This window comes from Canis lupus, chromosome 7 (assembly GCF_048164855.1).
Source record: "Canis lupus baileyi chromosome 7, mCanLup2.hap1, whole genome shotgun sequence".
Classification (NCBI taxonomy): Eukaryota; Metazoa; Chordata; class Mammalia; order Carnivora; family Canidae; genus Canis; species Canis lupus.
In genome coordinates, this window is record NC_132844.1 from 13,822,859 (window position 1) to 13,839,166 (window position 16,308).

At 35.1% G+C, this 16,308-nt stretch overlaps 1 protein-coding gene across 7 annotated transcripts in view; it reads left to right on the forward strand.

Annotated features, from left to right (window-relative positions):
• ASCC3 (activating signal cointegrator 1 complex subunit 3) overlaps positions 1 to 16,308 on the forward strand; it is a 335,529-nt gene that overhangs the window by 188,334 nt on the left and 130,887 nt on the right. For all 7 annotated transcript variants that reach the window (XM_072831965.1, XM_072831969.1, XM_072831971.1 and 4 more), the window contains 2 exons: positions 13,951 to 14,142; positions 14,441 to 14,665. In XM_072831965.1, the coding sequence (XP_072688066.1) occupies positions 13,951 to 14,142; positions 14,441 to 14,665 (417 nt within the window). The remainder of the gene's footprint in view (positions 1 to 13,950; positions 14,143 to 14,440; positions 14,666 to 16,308) is intronic.

Here is a 16,308-nt window from a genome sequence, read left to right on the forward strand (position 1 = left end):
ATCAAATTTCTTGTGCCACAGAAAATAAGTAGCAAAACAAGGTGGAATTTCTCTGTCTTTAAGACACAGGAAATATTGCAGAGGATTTAGGAATACATAATAAGGAAAGCAAAATATGATAAATAAGAGAAACATAAACACTTCAAGGAGGAAAAGTAGATTAATTCAAACCAGTGATCTTGTATCTCAATCTGCAGCAATAAGGGTAAAGGGCATTCCAAGGAAAGAAGAAAGGGAACATAAGCAAAGGAAACCACAGGATATATTTGGACAATGAGAATATTCCCTTTTCACTGGAGTATGTGATGCACAAAGGGCTTGGCATATATATTTTGGTCAGTATGTTGAGGACCTTAAATCATAAGCTTAAGCACTTGGACTTTATATGCAGTAAGGAGCTATTGAATACTGTGAAAGAGACAAGTTATATGACTAGAATTCAGGTGCAGATAAATAGGACTCATTTTCCTCCATGCAGGGGGAAATCCTGTGGTTGAGGTGTTCATTTCAGTCTAATGTATGGCTGACTTTAAGTAAAGGAGACTCTTCCTAAGGGACATGGAAAGTGACATTGGAATCTTATTCTTACTACTTTTGTTATTAGCTTTAAGTAAATTTTGATTACAGCAATTTTTGTTCTTATGCTTAAAGATGTATTTTAGAAGCATAAAGTAAAATTTTTTACAACAAATGTATATATATCTTGTTAAGGAACCATGCCGTTTTGGAAACTGTTAATTGGAATATTGTTCTCTCATATGAAAATACTTTAGTAGGAGAAGAGCTCTAAAGACATATAGATTAAATAAGTAAGGTTATTAAATCCTTAGAGATACAGAGATTTATACTAATAAAATTTAAAGATCAAAATCCCATTTCACAATGTGATTTTTTTACTGTTATTTTGGCTTTTATGGCCAAATGGAAATAATAGATATAAAGAATGCAATTTTAGATGAGATTTCCCTTTTGTTAATTAAGGTGCTCTCTCTGGGATGCTAAATTATTTCTATGTAATTGGGTTACAGTAATATTAGGGTAACCTATGTGGAAACCAAGACCATCTTTCAAGGGTTTTAACACGGACAAAGCACCTGGTACTTCCTTTCTTTTAAGTTACAGCAAATAATTAGCACAGCCAGAATCACATATAAAAATTGGCTATGGGGAGTTAGGTTATTCTGTGTCATTGTGAATTGATTATATACCTATAAGCCTCAGTTTTTAGTGACGGTTACTCGGTGAATATTTACTGGATGTAAGCTAGTTTCTGGTCACTGTGGTAGATCAATAGATAACCAAGCTAGGAAACTCTGCTGTCAGCCTGTTTACAGTGGATTGAAGAAGACTGTCATATCAGTTAGGATTCAGTAAAGGAAACAAACCACTCTAGGTCCATTTAAAATAAAAAAGAATCTTGTACAAGAAATTAGGTACTTCCTAATGTTGATAAGATTGAAGAAGTAGAAGTTAGGGGCTACCATTAAAACTATTGAATTTAAGACCCAGCTACTATGATGGCGATCCAGCAGTTGCCAAATCCAGTGTGTTCCTGGAAAACTAAGTTTTGAATGTGTGATACATCTGTTAAAATCTTCAACCGTCATTTCTCCCATATCTCGTTTACCAGCAAAATACAATAGCAGGAAGATGGTTTTCTGTTAACTTCCACCATCCAGATCTTACACAAGTGCATCTGGTTAGCAGAATTGATTTTTGCCTCCAGGACCCTGCTTACAAAAAAATCTGGGAAATACAGTTTTTACCTTCTGACCCATGCAATACAGGAAGGCTCATAGAAGGATCTGGGAGTTGGGTGCTGATTAATACTCTTTGCTTTAATTGAGGAAGAAAAAGTACCTGCCCCTTCACTCTTATGGAACTTATGTTCTAGAAGGACAGTGTAATTATACAACTAATTAAATAATTTAATTGCATTTGTAATAAATAATAAAGAGGGACAGAATTGCTAGGGGAAAATAAAATTAGAGGATCTGATTTAGACTGATGGTGTTAGAGAAGTCTTGGCTAAGAAAATACAGTTGAAGCTGAGATTTGAAGGTTAGATCACAAAGCAAAGAACAGCAGAAGAGTATTCTAGCAAAAGGCTCTGACATTAGAAAAGCAATAGCACATTGAAGGAAGTAGATAAAAGTCAAAGTGACTAAAACATAGAGGTGCCTGGGTAGCTCAGTTGATTAAACATCTGACTCTTGTTTTCTGCTCAGGTCATGATCTCAGGGTGTGAAATTAGGCTCTGTGCTCAGCAGGGAGTCTGATTCAAGATTTTTTTCTCCCTCTGCCCTACCCCTCCCTATATGTGTAAACATTCTCTCTCTCTCAAATAAATAAATCTTTTTTAAAAGATGACTGAAACAGAAAATGATAAGGAGTTGCAAATGGTATCTTTGTGGCATAAGATGAATCTAATGTTATAGACAAAAGTCAGATCATGAGGACCTTTGTATATCATGTTATATATCTGGTGTTTTATCTTAAAAGCAATGGATTGTTATTAGAGAAGTTGGGGAAGGAGGGTGGCACCATCACCAAATTGTATTTATAAATAAGATCACTTTACATCCAGGCAAAGCAAGAGAGTATTGGGAAGACCATTTGAAGATGTGGATTCATTAGAGGAATATTTGAGAAATAAAATTGCTAGGACTTGATGGTTAATAAGATATGGAAGATTGAGGAAGAGATCTAGAAGTTTTCTAGCTTCTAAAAATGTCTGGTTTACATTGTCGAGTATGTAGTTGGGTCATTTATGAAGGAAAAGGATAGAGAAGGATTACTTTAGAGGGAAGGTGTGGATCTTGGATTCTATATGGATATGCTGAGTTTTAATGCCTGTGATACTTAGAGAACTAGAGTAAGCATTGGATAGATATATGGATCTAATATATCAGAAGCAGTCTGTTTTGGAGTGGGAAAACTGTGGGAGTGGATGTGAGTGAGAAAAGAGCACAGAACCTTGGAGCGCCTGCATGGCTTACCGTTGAGCTTTTGACTCTTGATTTCAGTTCAGGTCATGATCTCAGGGTCTTAGGATCAAGCCCTGTTCAGGGTCCTCACCAATGGGGAGCCTGCTTCAGGATTCTCTCTCTCCCTCTGCCCCCACTCCTGCATGTGCTCACACTCTCTCTCCCTAAAATAAGTAACTAAATCTTTAAAAAACAAAAAAGAGCACAGGACCGATTTTGAGGAATTCTGATATTAGATAGAGAAAGATGAGCCAACAAAGCACCTTCCAAGGCATTGTTCTAAACCCAAAGGAGTATACTATCATAGAGGCAAGGAAAGAGTGTTTCAAAGAGAATGAAGTGATCATCTATACAGAGTACTACTGTGAGTAGTCAAGTAATATAAGGACTGCAAACAATTCATTGTATTTAACAAAATGCAAGATACTGGTGACTTTGGAGTTGTTTTTTTTTTTTTTTTTAAGAATTTATTTATTCATGAGAGACATAGAGAGAGTGACAGAGACATAGAGGGAGAAGTCGGCTCCCCACAGGGAGCCCAATGTGGGACTTGATCCTGAGACCTGGGATCATGCCCTGAGCCAAAGGCAGTTGCTCAACTGCTAAGCTACCCAGGCATCCCTAGAGCTTTCTTTAATTCACTTAGTGAAGAGCAAAAAATAGATTGTCATCTCATGAATGCAGAAATAGAAAATTCAAGTATGGACATTGGTTTTGAGAAGTTAATTTATATACAACTGAAAAAGGGATGATATCTAGGAAATACGAAGTAGTACCTAGAAAGATAGACATATTCTTTGCAAAGTGGAAGTAGCATGTTTGTATTTTATGGGAGTTGTTCAAGAGAGAATGAGAAGGGATTGCAATTGATTAGCTATTCATATAAAAAAGAAAAGGAACCACAGATAATATAAGAGTCCTGAGAAGTCAAGAGATATGGGATCCAAAGAACAAGTATATTTTCCTTATATAGGAGTTAGTGTACTTCTGTTAAAACAGAAGGGAAAAATTTTTAAAATGGGTTCTGATGCAAATAGGTTTTAGGTTTACAGCAGGAAGATGAGGGTTCCTGCCCTCGTCTTTTGTATTTTCTTTATGAAGTCAGTATTAAGGTCATCTTAGAATCAAGGGTAATAATGTAGTTAGAAGTTTGTAGAGGAAAAATATAGACCTATTATAGACCTTGTGAGACATGTGAAAATAAATTGACTCCAAAGACATTGTATAATCACTGTCCAGTGTTAAGGGCTTGTTAAGATTGTGATCATGGATTTAGAGTGGTTTAAGTTGCACCTGTATATATTTTTTCTTAAACATTAGCCACCTTAGGTTTTCCAAGTTTAGCATTTTTCCAGTCAGATATGACAAAAGGGCAAATAAGTTTAAGAAATTAGTGGGAGTGTGATTAAAATGTTGAGCTCTGCTTTCTAAGCTGGAGAAAGAGCAAGAGGAAAGTCTGGGTAAGAGGAATAGAAGCAGGTGCTGCTGATGAATAGAAAAGTAGAGGAATTGTGATCTCGAAGTGTCATTGATGATAAAGAATAGACTTAGAAAAATTGATTGGGCAAGCTTGAAATATACAAAGCTTTGATCAGAAATTGAGATGTTTGTCTAGTGATTTTGGAAGTGGTAGAGTTGTGAGTTGATGACAAAGCCTAGAAATAATAATTGACGTAGCTGAAGTGGGACAGAGGAGATGTCACTGGAAAGGAGGGTGTCAAGGAACTGAAGAGTGAGTGTTTTGGGTGTCCACATGGAAAATACTGTCACCTAGGATGATGGCAGGAATGGGATGGAGAGAAAGACTAGAAGCCATAGGTGTCAAGTCTTCATCGGATAAGATTAAATGACAGGTGGCATAGATTGACTAGGCCTTAAAAGAGCAGGAGTTTTTATTTTAAAAAAATGAGTACATAATTGACTGGAAATGGTGATGAGGAGAAGAGATATCGTCTCTTGGGCAGCCCTGGTGGCTCAGCGGTTTAGTGCTGCCTTCAGCCCAGGGCATGTTCCTGGAGACCTGGGATTGAGTCCCATGTCAGGCTCCCTACATGGAGCCTGTTTCTCCCTCTCCCTGTGTCTCTTCCTCTCTCTCTCTGTGTCTCTCATAACTAAATAAATAAATTTTATTAAAAAAAAAAAAAGAGATATCGTCTCTCACCACTTGAGAGGGCTGGATGGGAGGCAGAGTCCATAGACAGGTTTCGGCTAAGGTAAGGTAATAGAAGATGATATAGTTTGCTGGTCATTGCGTGGCAGTTCAGAGAGGAGAGCAAGGAATTCCATATCCTAAGGTGTAGAAGTAATAGAGAAGGTAAGGAACTGAGTCAAGAACGAAGAAATAGAGAAGCCCGGGTGGCTCAGCGGTTTAGTGCCACCTTCAGCCAGGGCCTAATCCTGGAGACCCAGGATCGAGTCCCGCGTCGGGCTCCCAACATGGAGCCTGCTTCTCCCTCTGCCTGTGTCTCTGCCTCTCTCTGCCTCTCTCTCTCTCTCTGTGTGTCTCTCAAATAAATAAATAAATAATCTTAATAAAAAAGAGCAAAGAAATACCAAAAATTTGAAGATGTTTGTACAATAGAGAAATTGGTTTCCCATTAACTGTTCCTATGCCAGGTATCAGAATCTGAAACTAAGGCCCTAAAATTTTTAACATGATCCTCAGAAATTCTGATCATAGTTTTAGTGAGTTGATCTAGTGAATATATGACTAATGGACCTTATCCTGAGAACAAGAGTGGGAGAGATTATGTATTTCCCTCTGACAGCCTCATGGAGGACCGAGTATTACATGACTTGGTATACATGTCAGTAGAACCAATTTTAGATGTCTCCAAGAATAATGCTTAAAGTGGAGCAAGAACTATGAAGGAGAGAGATGGGTGAGGGAAAATTGCATATTATATTCCTTAGATCTCTAAACTCCTTTGTCAAAAGAGAAGCCAGGTACTGTTTTATGTTCCTAAGTAAGCAGGTCCACTTTCTTGTGTTGATTATTTTTATAAACATTGAAGGATAAAAATAGCACTTACCAAGATAAGAACTTTACAGTATTTTTTTCTGCCATTAATAATGCATTCTCACTAATGATTGTGAGAATGAATGGCATCACTTGGAAGAAGATATTTGCTTCCTGGTTAAATTTTAGTTTTTCTAATGGTAGTTAAGTTGTTCCTTCTTAATGGATTTGATATCATCCACATTAAAGCATATCTTATCAAGACAAATAACCTCAGAAGGCTTACAAACATCACTGTAAATTAGTTACGCAATTTTGTCATGCTTTTTCATCAAGAGCTTGCCTCTAAACTGAAGTTCTTATGTTGCTTCTGTATATTTTTGGTCTTATTGGAAAAAAAAAAAACAAATCTGTTTTCCTTTAATAACCTCAATTGCTTGTTGTTAGTGTTGTTTTTTTTTTTTTAAATTATGTTTCTAATTCCTGTATTTGTGTTAATTTGAATGTCACCTTTGGGAAGTGGTGACATTTTAATCTTACTCATTTTTAAAAGTACTCACACTGACTTCCAATCTCATGGGTAAGACAAAGATATGTAAGGTCATGGAAGGAAGCCATGCATGCTTTCACTGAGGGAAAAGATTTTGTACTCTCTGTGCGCTAATAGATTATCTTAGCAGTTGTTCATTCCATTCTAATTTTACTGACAATAGAGCCCTTTATAGGAAGTTCACTTGTGAAAAGTAGAAATATAAAGTCAGAGAAAACCAAACTCAAACAATTCTTAAACGAGGCACCTGACTTCCTTTACCTTTTCACAGTTCGTGCTCTTTTGTGCCGTATTTCCATGTGCAGAAACACTTATCCAGTTAATATAGTATTAGGTCTCGAATGGCTTCCTTGGAGAATCCAGTGCTCCATTTAGAGAATGTGAACGAGATGAATCCTATTTCTGCAGCTATTCAGAGGATAGTAAAGCCTGATCCAGGTAGTGCTCATCCTGTGAAGTCAGTTGGAAAAGCAGTGATTGTTTTGATACTTCAGAAAACATCTCATAATAAACAAGTTAAGCTCTATAACTCATGGTCTTAACTATCTCTTCTCCATTAATTTCTCTAAAAGAAATTCCTCTTAAAAAGCCTTTGTAAGGAAAGATTTTATGCAATGACCCATTATGTGTATTTGCATGTATGTTTTAGTGTAAGCAGATTTGATCTTGTTATACACACTTTCATGTCTCTTGTAGCAATACATAGTGAAAATGTTTCCAAATCAGCACAGAAGATCTGATTCATTCTTATAACAACTTCATAGTATGGCATAACGTGCACACTATCTTAATTCATTTACCCAGTCCTATTCTTTATGGACACTTTTGTTGTTTCCAATTATTTTTTACTGTAAACAGTGCTGTAGCAAACATTCTTGCTCATACTCTTGGCAGTTGCAGTGATGTCTATTGGGATAATCCCTGGAATTTATACATCAACATGGTGCAGGCATTTAAAATTTTGGCAAACAGTTTCAAATTGACCACTAGGGAGATGGTTGCAATTTACATTTCCTTAAGCAGCAACATTCTCCCACATGACTTTACTCTGGACAGCATCAAGTTTTTGAGTTTAAAAAAATGGTACTTCATTATTATTTTGACTGACATTTCTTTAATTTTAAATAAAGCTGAGCATCTTCCATATTGACCACTTAAATTCCTTTTTTTTTTTTTTTTTTTTTGTAATTTGCTTATTTGTACCTAGGATCTATTGTATGTATATTAAATTGTATGCACTGTCATATGTGTTAGACATTTTCTTCCTAGTTAACTTTTGGGTTTTATTTGTTCATAAATATTTTTACCTTGTAGAAATTTTTTATCAACTTACTTATAGTCTTTGAGCTTTTTTCTTGCTTATAAAGGCCATACCTATTTTATCCATAATTTCCTCCAGCCCTTTTAACTTTCATTCCATTTTTATTATTAAATCTTTGTTCTATCTGGAATTAATTCCATATAGGAATGGACCTATTACCTTTTTCTGAATAATCCCTGTTTCTTTCATTGATTTTAAATTTTAATATAACACAGAATTCTCGTATTTGCCTGAGTCAATTTCATGACTTTCTTTTCTGTTTCATTGATCTTCTCTGGTATCCAACTGTTTCCTTATTGTTACTATAATATCTTTAGTACCTGGGCTATAGTCATCCTGATTATTCGTCAATTTTAGATTTTTTCCTGAATAAATATGCAGGTTTACTTTTCAGGATGAACTTGAGTAAAACCTCATATTCATGTTTTAGTTGAGTTAATGCCTTAAGTTAGTGGGAATTGGCATTGTTACCAAGACAAGTTATCTCATCTCAAAATCAAAGCATGTCATTTCATTTATTGAATGTGTTCATATAAATAGAAGTATAATGCCCTTGAATTCTAAGGTTAAACTGTACTTAGTTGTGGTGTATTATTTTAATGCATTGATGAATTCTGTTTTCTAAAGTTCTTTACCACTTAGGTTGATATACATAAGGGAGATTTCTCTGTTTTATTCTGTTTTCTGCTGCTTTATCAGATTTTAATGTCAGTGCTATTCCACTGCTTCTGTAAGATTAATTTTGAGGCTTTCCTTCCATTTCTATGCCCTAGGGACTTTTAATAGTATTAGAATTAATTTGTCTTTAAAAGTTTGAAAGTCCAGATGTTTGATAAGTTTTAAATTTTCTTTCATTGCTTTTATTATTTAACAATTTTCTATCACTTGTAGGATAAATGTTATAATGTATTTACTTAAGACCATCCATCCCAGTTTTTTAAATGGTGTGGATTGATTTTACAAAGTACTCTTTTCTGATTGTTTTAAACTGTGATATATTTCTGAACATTTGCTTTTTTTTACATGACTAATTTTGTGTCTTTGTACTTTTGCTGTTGTGCTTGTGTACAACTGTCTATCTTCTTTTACTTAAAGTATAGACAGTAAATATTTTAAGCCTGTGGAAATATGATGTCTGTCACAATTACTCAACTGCAGCCATAGATAATATGTAAACAAATTAATATAGCTATGTTCTGATAAAACTTTATGTACAAAACAGACATTTGGCACATAGTTTGCCAACTCCTGTTCTTTCCAGCAATAGCCATTGGTAATTTTTATTTTTTTCTTTCAAAATAAGATTTTTTGTGTTTGCTTACCCATTTCACAAATTTTAAACCATTAGATTCTATTTTAACTTTATTAGAGTATCTACTTTTTCTTTGTTTTTCTTTGGTTTTGTTATACTTTCATTTTTCTAACTCTTGAGTTAGATATTAATTTACTTATTATATTCTTATTTAGTTAAATATTTCAGGTATGATATTTTCTGAGAGCATTGAGTTTACTGTGTCCTCCTATAAGTTTGATGTGTGATGTTTTCATTCGTTTTCAGACTTATGCAATTTTAGTTTTTATTTTTTCCTTTGTTGTTTAAGAAAGTCAAGATATGGGCAGCCCGGGTGGCTCAGCAGTTTAGCGCCGCCTTAGGCCCAGGGTGTGATCTTGGAGACCCAGGATTGAGTCCCACGTCGGATTCCCGGCATGGAGCCTGCTTCTCCCTCTGCCTGTGTCTCTGCCTCTCTTTCTCTCTCTGTGCCTCTCATGAATAAATAAATAATATCTTAAAAAAAAAAGAAAGAAAGTCAAGATAGGGACACCTGGGTGGTTCAGTGGTTGAGCGTCTGCCTTCGGCTCAGGGCGTGATCCCAGAGTTAGAGGACTGAGTCCCAGGTCAGGCTCCCTGCATGGAGCCTGCTGTTCTCTTTCTGCATCTCTCTCTCTCTCTCTCTCTCTCTCTCTCATTCTCTCTGTCTTTCTCTGTGTTTATCATGAATAAATAAATAAAATCTTGAAAAAAAAGTGAAGATAAGAAAGACACATATATAAATTTACAGCTATGTGTTGGAGTCATTAATTATTCTGTTCAAATGTTTTACACCTGATTCAATACTTGGTCACATCTCTCTCTACCAAATGCTACACTAGAGTAATAAACCTTACTGATCACCCTTAGCTCTCTCCTGCTCAGAAACCTTGAGTGGTTTTCTACTTTATTCAAAATAAAAGTCAAAATCTTTATAATGGGTGTCCTTAAACTCATGTTACAGACTGAATCTTCTTTCCACCTTCCAAGGCATAAGCATTGGCTCTCCTGATCCTACTTTTCCTATCACATATTTAATGCATCAAAGTATGCATGAATAAACTAGAAACAGCCCTAATTCTTTCCTTCCTTTCTACCTCCCTTCCTAGGCAGTCACCCAGTCTTCCTTACTGTAGAGCCTGCTCTCACCCTGACTTTATGTAGTATCTCTATTTCCTGTCTCCATCTTCTCACTGGAACTGTTCATAGCTCCATCCCCGCTCATCTCCATCTTCTCGTCCTTAGCTCAACTGTGAAGTCACCTCTCTAAACAACATATCTGGTACTGTTTAAGAACTTTTCTTGGCCCTTTTCCTCCTGTGCTTGGGGCCATATAAAGCCTGACCGAGTCCTCCTTTCCAGCATCATTTTCTTGCATTCACCGAATACCTTCTGAACATAATGTGCTTCGGACACACAGTATTCTTTGCTAGTTCTGGCTTTTATACTTGTTTATCCTGCTGCATACTGTACCACATGTAGCAGTGTATCACTTGTCTTTCAAGATACATTTCACATTTTCTGTAAAGATTTCTTTGATGGAACTAGCAGATCATTGATTCATTCATTCCAGAAATGCGCAGTAAGTACTAGCTGTGCAAGTGCTAGTGGGACAAACACAAACCACAATGTCATTCCTCCCCTCATTTCAGCTTTGTCCATTTACTTCTATTAGAAGCATACCATGTTTTATAGAAGTCACTTGTGTATGGGTCTTTCTTTCCATTCTGCAGATTACTCAAAGCTCAAATTTTGTCTTCAATTTCTTTGTATTTCTAGGATCTAGTACATGATAAACATCTGTTTTGTATTTAAATTACCCTCTCTTTGGCCCTTTACAGTGCCTTTTTTTTTGTCACTGTCATGTTTTATAAATTTGTTAGATACATTTCTTAGGAGTGCAAATAATTTAGTACAATAATTAAGTTGTATAGCACTAAATAGAATCATATGGTCAAATTATACCGTTGTACTATACATAGATGGATAAAAATAATCACTCCAGGTATCTTCCTATAAGAAACTATAGTCCTTAAACTTTTGTGTATATCAGAATAACTTGAGGAGCTGATTAGAAATGTATATCCAAGAACATGAAAAGATGTTTCACATCAGTAGTCTACATTAGGAAAATGTAGATAAAACCACAGTGGGATAACACTACATATCTCTTACAATAGCTAAAATAAAAAATAATGACAGTCTCAAAAGCAGACAAGCATGGGAGGTAATTGGAATTCTAATATATTGGTGATGAAAATGCATATAGTACAACCACTCTGAAAATGGTTTGGCAATTTTCATAAAAATAAGCATATATATTTTACCAGATGATCCAGCAGTCACATTCCTGCTAATTACTTTAGAGGAATTAAAATACATTCTCTTACATACATGCATACACACACATACATATACAGAAACTTCAAACTTCATGTGGAGATCCATAGAGACATTCTATTCATAATTACCCAAAGTGGAAACAACTCAAACATCCTTCACTGGGTGATTGGATTCACAAAATATCCATCCATACCGTAGAATTCTAGTTAGCAGTAAAAAGGAATGAACTATCAGTACAACTTAGATGAATCTCAAAGGTATCAAACTGGGTAAAAGAAACTAGCCTCAAAATTTATTTATTTAAAAAAATAGTTTTCAATTCTATAACATTCTTGAAGTCATGAAACCATGAGGATGGAGAACAGATCATTGGTTCCCAGGGGCTGTGAGTGGGAAGGTTTAACTATAAAGGAATAACATGAGGAAATTTTAGGGTAAAAGAACTGTCTTGTATTCTGATTATGGTGATCATTACACAAATTGAACATATGTTAAAATTCATAGAACCATATACACAAAAAGGAAAAACTAAATTTTTTCTGTATGATTTTTAAAATAGCACATATCTCCAGGCCTGATCCCCAAGGATTCTAGTTTATTTGTTCTATGAGCAGCTCAAATTTATTTTAGAATTGCTGTCACTTCAAATCTCTACTGAACCAATTAAAAAGCAATGGCACAATATATTAGCAAGAATGGAGACAAAAGAGAAGTTACCCCTGTTGCCTCTAACAGGCTGACCACACTGCACAAAAATAAAACAAGAATATACTCTTCATGAAACTTGGAAAAGAAAGTCTTTTTGGTCTATGTGTATTTTGTTCAGGACCCTAAAAGGCTTAGAATGTGTTTAAGTTGTTATTTACCTGGATGGCCACTAGATGGAGTGGTTTGTTAATGTATTTCGGTTTCATATATGCAGCAGATTTCACAGAGGGCTGTTTTCTTAGATCATTTCTTTAGTTAATTGTTAATAACTTAGAAGTTTAAATTCTTTTAAGATTTTATTCATTCATTCATGAGATACATGGAGAGAGAGGCAGAGACGTAGACAGAGGGAGACAGACTTGATCCCAGCACCCCGGGACCACAACCTGAACCAAAGGCAGACGCTCAACCTCTAAGCCATCAAGGTGCCCAGAAATTTAAAATTTTAAGTGAGTTTAGGGGTAGTCAATATGACAAAATCTATGGTAGGACCCCAGGCCCCTGAAATCCTGCTCCCTGCCAGTGTAGTGCTCCTTACAAAAGAACTATGGAAAACTCTTTAAAAAGAAACTGTGAAAATGTTGATAATAAAAGTTTTAGAACAATAGCAAGCAAACACAGGACATGATGCCCAAATAGGAGCTTTTTTTAAAATATAGACTTTATAAAGATTTATTTATTTATTTGAGAGAGAGAGAACACACACATGAGCAGGGGGAGGGCAGAGGGAGAAGGAGAGAAAATCTCAAGCAGACTCCTCACTGAGCACAGACACACTGTGGGGCTCAATGGATCCCACACCAGGAGATCATAACCTTAGCCAAAATCAAGTGCTGGATGTTTAACTGACTGAGCCACCCAGGAGCCCCCAAATAGGAGCTTTGATTACATAAACACTTCATTATGTTAATCTAAAGGCTAATTTTGCGGAGACATTTTCTCCATTTTTATTGGGTCTTAGTGAATTTTTTAAATATTATGCTTATATGAATTACAGATATGTGGATCAAATCCCACCTCTGAGCTCAGACCAGGTGAAAGAACAGACACCAAAAGTGAAGATAGTATATTCAGGGCATTGTAAAGTTGAGAAACTAAGATGGGTGATCAGTGCCCGTCAAAAATTACCAAGAACGCACCTCTCGGTGAACACAGTTGGGTTTATTGGGTCATTGCAATGAGGAAGAGTGCATGCACTGGAAAATCAAGGCATCTCAGTAAGTTAGGGGAAAAGTCTTCCAGGGAGTAGGTTGTGTATAGAAAATATAAAGACCCTGGTGAAGCGGATGTGGATTTATCAAAAAGGGACTTAGAGAAAATTTCAACCCTAGTTGCTGGAGTTGGTTCATGAGGTTAGGGGATAAGAATAATTTCTGTAGACTCTTGCACTGTAAGAACTATGGCTTTTACTCCGAATGAGTTGGGAAAACATAAGTTTCTTTTTTTTTAATTTATGCTTTTTTTAATAGAGTATTTTTGATTTTGGAAGGATAGGAAACAGGTAATAATGATTGATTGCAAGGCTTAGTGAAAGAGAGATTTAACTTCATTCCTCTTGGATTTTATGTCATGTTGGGGATTACCTATGTTTTTAGATAAAATATTGTTTTTAACAATTTTATACAGAACATTATATACTAAGACTTAGCAAGATCTTAAAACACTTAGTTGTATGCTTTCTTTGATAAAGTCCTTGAATAAAAAAATGCTAAATAACAATTATTTGTAAATGCTAAGTAATGCTCCTTTATGTCTTATTGATATCTACTCCAGGTACAGAAGTCAAGAAATAAACAAGTACGAGAATTATTTCCAGATGGTTTTAGTATTCATCATGCAGGAATGCTTCGGCAGGACAGAAATTTGGTTGAAAACTTGTTTTCTAATGGGCATATCAAAGTTCTGGTCTGTACAGCTACATTAGCCTGGGGTGTCAATCTTCCTGCTCATGCTGTTATTATTAAGGTAATAACTTATATTACATAGATTTGTGTGTCTTAAACCTGTGGATTGGTTTGTTTAGAAAAATACTACTATTTGGCTATTTCATTGGCTTCAAATTTTATTCATATAAGGCCAGAATTATTTTCTCCAAAAAAATCTAGTTTATATTGTGAAAATTTAACTCTATCACAGATGATGAAAGGATTAGTTAAAGTACACTTTTGAGATCTTGCCATATTTGCCTAATTTCAGTGTTCAGCTCATCAGGATTATATTTGTGTGTGTTTATGTAAATTCTTATTAACTTTTCCTCATCTAGGGAACACAAATATATGCTGCAAAAAGAGGCTCCTTTGTTGACCTTGGAATTTTAGATGTCATGCAGATATTTGGTCGAGCTGGAAGACCACAATTTGACAGATTTGGGGAAGGAATCATCATAACAACACATGACAAACTCAGCCATTACCTCACTTTGCTCACTCAACAAAACCCAATTGAGAGTCAGTTTCTGGAAAGCCTTGCAGATAACCTAAATGCAGAGGTAAGATCCAGTGAACAAAAGATTGGAATAGAGTCATCAGCTGAAAAAATGACCAAGTAAATATAAGGTTGAATAGATTCTATTCTGTAGTATTTAGGAATATAGCTTACGCCATCACATGGTCATGAGGCACAACAGACTAAGAATATTGTCGGTTAATTCAAAACAGTATAGGATGCAAGTGATAACCAACAGTACTATTTGCTAAGAGTGTACTTTTAAATTGTGGGGTTTTGTTTCAGGCCAGAAATCTAGCCAAAGCTATACAAACTAGAAAAACAGAAATAGTAGTAACACCTGCTATATTTGTTTGTACTTCTATAGTTTTTATAACGTTTATAAAGCCCTTTTATGTTAGGTCATTTGATTAACCTTGTTTTACGGAATAGAATTGCTTAAATTGAGCTACAGTATTACAGTTTGTTTCATGTGTGTATATGCATTTTGTGTTAAGATTTAAATAGCAGACTCTGGAAGTCTAGGTATCATATTAACTGGTAAAGAGAATAAACATTCTTAATTTAAGAGTCTGTGTGTCAAACATTCAAATGAAGTTTCCCTGTTTTCATGATATTTTTAATTATTGCCCTGGCATTCAACACTTTCCTACTTCTCTATCCTTGCTTATGGACTCAAATAATTTTTTTAAGTAAATGGGATATAGATGAATAAATGAAGTAAATGTTAAATAGACAAATTAAATGAAGAAATGCAACATTTGCAATCAAATATTACTTGTTGTGTACAAGTCCTGTATCAGTTACTTCTTAAAGAGCTTGTAAAATTTCACTTATATTCTGTTCATTATTTACAACTCTTTAGAGGATCCAGAGCACATTCACTATGCAGTCTCCTCTGTTAAGGAGCAGATAGTCCAAACAGGGAGTAAAAGCTACAAAAGCACAGTGCAATAATGTTGGAAAGTGATAATTTCTGTAGAAGGAGCCAACAAAATGAGAAAATACTTTTGGTCACAGGCTATTAGGAAAGGCTTGGTTCATGAAGATGGCAAAAGTTGATCTGGGATCAGAAGACTAGGGGTTTGGAAGATTAGAAGTTAGAAGTCATGAAGGATGCTGATCTCTAGGAGCATAATTACAAGAAAATAAAAAATATTGGAAGTAAATTTTGACTCTAAAGAAAATGTTATTGTAGCTCAATTTCAATCCCCATCACCTGCTGTGATTGCATGGTTTAAATAGCTAGGTCCTGGGTCAACAGTATCTCTGAAAGCATAATCTATTGTATAGATCTATTTTACAGTCTGTAAAAAAGTGTTCATTTCCTTAACAATGAAACTATTTGGTCAAGCCCTGAAAAAATAAAAATAGATTATAGTCAATAGATTTACCTCATATTCATAAAGTACTTATTAGGTACATCATTTTCAGAAATGTCAACTAACTATAACCATAATTCTGTTTAATGCCATAAAAGGCATTTAAATAATGAAATAGATACCTTGAAATTTTTCGCTCATATAGTGAAGTACAGACCATTGCTAAAACTTTTTTCTCATATTTTAGTCTACTTGGAATAGCTCCCAAATAAAGTATATTTTCTTGTTAAGGAAACAAACTCCCTTAAATTATAGTTGAATATGAAATTAAATTTGATAATCTGTGGAAATCAAGTGTGAAATT